Below are 4173 nucleotides of genomic sequence, written 5' to 3'. Positions count from 1 at the left end.
TTACAAATCAACACAAACAAAATTAAGAGACAAGAGATTCTGTTCCAGTATGAACTGGTGTCTTATGAATCTTTTGATTGATCTAATAAAATGACACGGGGTGTCTGTGTAGGCTGAGTTCAAAGTGGTTGGAGGAATATAAACATAGACAGCGTGTACCCTCACTTGGAACGTTATAGAGAATATTCAGTTGGTTTGACCTTAAATTTATGATTCTTTGATTCTAGTGGGATGCCTGAGGGCAGATGATAGGAATAAATATAGCTGGAACCTCCTGGTGGGGCCTTGTCAGAAGGAGGCTCCAGCATGTTTCAAATGCTTTTTTTGGCTCTATCCATAATTCTCCTCACCGACACAGGTAAAGCCTGAAGAGAGAGGAGAGTGATGGAGTACAAGAGGAAGAAGTAACTGTACTTGGCTATGGGGCTGCTGTGAAGTGATTTAAGGTGAATTTTCCTTCTCTTCCCAGGAGAAAGAGCGCTGACAATCCCATGTACAGTATATTTGGTTTGCATTTCTTGGAAAAAGATCATACTACCATGAGAGGAAGAATTCTTCAGCTCTTTCCACACTGTCCCTGTCCACTCCTCGCTCCCTACTCCAGAATCTTCTTTCTCTAGTTTTGATTTATGGATGGGTGGGACGATTCTTGGAGGAGATCACTGCTGTCATTAATAAAATCTAAGGGGAGCAAGAGTGCCAAACTTCCTCTCATGGGTTTGTACAATCTTGGCTTTATAAAGTAGTTCTTGTCCGTAGCTCTAACCTCTCAAACCTCCCTCTCCTTTAGTGATTAGAATATGTAATCTATGTTCTAACTTTGATGGAAACAAATGCCTTGATGGCATGAAAAGATGCTGGAAGTTCAACATGTTGTGGTTCAACAGGACCTGTGCCACAGAAAACTTTTATTTTTATGACATTTTAACAGGTAAGCGAGTCTTTGACAGACACACACAAAAATGTCACCAATAGTACTCATGATTTCTGGAGTTAAGGTGCCGAGGGACCTGGGATCCCACAGACAAGAGCATAGGTATGTTTGGTTGAAAGACAGGCATCTTTTTCCTGACTATGGCTAGAGTTACATAGATGAGATGCAGCAGCAGACTTGGGTTCACACTATTCTTTGGAAAACTGAAAAGGTTCTGGAGGGAGGCATGGTGATGATATTTGCTTTTCTTTCCTTAGGGGCACACATTTTTCGATATTCAAAACTGTCCTGTAAACCTTGTGCAAGTGGAATGTTTCAAATATACCATGACCTTCTGAGAGAAACATTTTGCTGTACTGACAGGAGCTACTGTAATGATGGCACCAATCGCTTAGATATGTCGTCATTGTATTTTGAGGATCAAAAGGTGCAGAGAGAGTTGAATGACTGACAATAAAAAATATCTTGAATAAAATTTAAACAGCCTGTGTCTCTGTAGTCTTGGCACTTATAAAAACCAAGCCCCATATTTCTCTCTATGCCAGTAACTATTCCCATGCAAATCCAGTCTTCTGGGTGTTTGTGTTTCAACTAACAAGAAAGAGAAAAGCAGTATTATCTCAGATAGAGCAGTCGTGTCCTCTTTGGTTTCATCATTGTGATCTTATTCGTTTCTACCACGTTATATTTATGTAAGTAGAATAACATATGTAAATCTAAAAATAACTTTCAAAACACTTGAAGTGTCAGTAAGAGAGGATTTGTCCAAATCTTACAATAATAAGATAGAGATTAGAGTTTAACTTCAGGTGGAAAATATGGCAGATTCCTCCACTGGGGTGTGGCTAATTAGTTCATGTGAACAGAATAGAGATACTGGCAGGAAGGTCTCAAGATGAAATGATTCCCAATGATCCCAGCAAGCAAAAATCATGTTCAAAGAGAAACTAAGGGAAAGGTTCAAACTAGAGAAGAAACAGGAAGTAGATGTGATGAGGGTGAGTGACAGCAGGAGGAGAGAGAGACCCCGAGGGAGACAGAGCAGGAGTGGACAGCCACACACAGCTGAGCGTGAACTGAAGACCATCAGCCTTTGGCAGAGCAGAGTCATATTCCTCCATGTGGTCCTCCAGGTCTGCCTTCCTGAACTCTGACCCTGTCTTAGATTTCCATGAGATTCTGACTCTCATGTTGCCTCTTCCGCCATTTTGGTCTAATGGAAAATCAAGCAGGATTATTCAGGGACAGTCATGGTAGTGACATCTCAAAACATTTTACAAATGACAAAAACCAAGCAAGATGTAGAGGGAGTGGTCAAAAAGGCCAGGTCCTGAGCAAATGTGGTGGCTCTGGATTGAAGTCTCTAAACATCTCTGGACTGATGATGGACCTGCAGTGCCAAAACTACTGATCACACAGGGAAGACAAACATGTTAGAAATCATTTCAGAAAACTGGGTCCTAATTTATAGGAACTGATATCACAATATCCTTAGACAGAAAAATAGGCCGGGCTGTGGTGGCACACACCTTTAATCCCAGCACTTGGGAGGCAGAGGCGGGTGAATCTCTGTGAGTTCAAGGCCAGCCTGGTCTACAGAGTGAGTTCCAGGAAAGGCACAAAGCTACACAGAGAAACCCTGTCTTGAAAAAACAAAACAAAACAAAACAAAAAAAAAAAAGATAGATCCACAAATGCCCACAATGCAATTTATTGGGGATTTACTGGCTGAAATAAATCCTATATGCTAGCAAGACAAGTGGATTCCAATGATTTGGTTTATAAGGAAGGGGCATATACAGTGGTTATGACAAACGTGATTTTATCTAAATCTTAGATAAAAGATTTTGTGTGCACCTGTGTGTGTGCCTGTGTGTGTGTGTGTGTGTGTGTGTGTGTGTGTGTGTACTTCAGGCATATCAGGTATATTATTCGGCCAGCATTGGTAGCACTAGTGTCTGGATGATAAAACTCCACAGAACACCCATGTCTTCATTTATTTATAAAATAGTGGGAAATTCTCAATGGAAAATCAAGCAGGATTATTCAGGGACAGTCATGGTAGTGACATCTCAAGACCATAGCAGTCCTGTCATTCTGAATAACATAGAACTCTAGTCCCGAAGTATTATTAACACAAGAAAGAATATGGCTTCATTTGGGTAAACAGACATAAAAGCTTAGAAATCAAATAAAATATGTTTATTTACTGATTAACTTAAAAGTAGACCTCAGACCCCCAAACAACACAGGGTATTTCCATTGCTCTCAACCCACCACTCAGACCTGATGGTATCACCGTATTATTATTGAAGACACTGCACACTTTGGTCACAGAACGCAGAGAAATCAAGCTGATGCTCAGCTGGAGGCTTCCTCCCTATGGCTAGCTTTCCTGGGGCTGGAAAGTGTTTTACACAATGCTGGGAGAGAGAAATCATCAACAATTTTGCTCAGCTGTGGACTCCAAGAGATACAATAATAGCTGGTATGGATATGCCATATGGTACAGAGATATGCCTACTGGTACAAGAGTTTTAAATGGCATGGGGTAGCCAATCACTTTGAGTGCATTTTAAGACCTACCCTGAAAGATGGAACACTGCCTGGTACTATTACCTGGGCTGAGAACCCATGACTCAGTAAGTCATAAGCCATAAAGGAAAATCTACCACTATGTGTTGTTAGTAGACATAATAATAAGCCACTTTGTAAATAACTACCTTGTAGAAAAAAATCTATTCATTTATTCATGTATTTCATGTTTATGTGTGTTTGCCTGAATGAGTTTATATGCATCATATACACCAGAAGAGGGCATCACATCATCTGGAACTATATTTACAGGTGGTTGTGAACTACCACATAGGTGTTGGGAACAAATTCATTGTGGCTGTGGTGTATTCACAAAACCTACATCAAGCCATTCAGATTTCCACTATGGATGGAGAAGGGACTTGTGTAGTCCTATCCCTAGCTGAGGAAGTATTGGTAATTGATGACTGCTGAGCAAGGGAATATCAGTTTTCTTTGGGAATATGGATCTGGCAGGTTGTCCAGGCTCCAGTGGGTGTCCCTATCCCCATGCACATATCAACATCATTAACTGAACTCAGTAGTTTTTTTTTTTAAAAAAAAAAAAAAAGAGTAAATGAAGTTAGGAGGGAAATGTGGGGGTGGAGGGACATATCAGATAGAGGTTGGAGAGAGAGACTAGAGGGTGGATTTGATCAAATCAC

General features: G+C 40.6%; 1 protein-coding gene across 2 annotated transcripts; it reads left to right on the top strand.

Annotated features, from left to right (window-relative positions):
- Positions 1-306: 306 nt before the first annotated feature.
- Positions 307-1385, top strand: LOC128103314 (prostate and testis expressed protein 13-like). 2 transcript variants are annotated; one of them, XM_052727585.1, is made up of 4 exons: positions 307-358; positions 470-493; positions 791-931; positions 1192-1385. In XM_052727585.1, the coding sequence occupies exons 1-4, from the start codon at positions 307-309 to the stop codon at positions 1383-1385; spliced, it is 411 nt and encodes a 136-aa protein (XP_052583545.1). The 2 variants fall into 2 exon arrangements, with proteins under 2 accessions (XP_052583545.1, XP_052583550.1); XM_052727590.1 differs by lacking the exon at positions 470-493.
- Positions 1386-4173: the final 2788 nt, after the last annotated feature.

This window comes from Peromyscus californicus, unplaced genomic scaffold (genome assembly GCF_007827085.1).
Source record: "Peromyscus californicus insignis strain IS unplaced genomic scaffold, ASM782708v3 Scaffold_11__1_contigs__length_118956290, whole genome shotgun sequence".
NCBI lineage: Eukaryota > Metazoa > Chordata > Mammalia > Rodentia > Cricetidae > Peromyscus > Peromyscus californicus.
The sequence above is the reverse complement of the archived record's forward strand: the minus strand, read 5'-3'. Positions and strand labels throughout refer to the sequence as shown.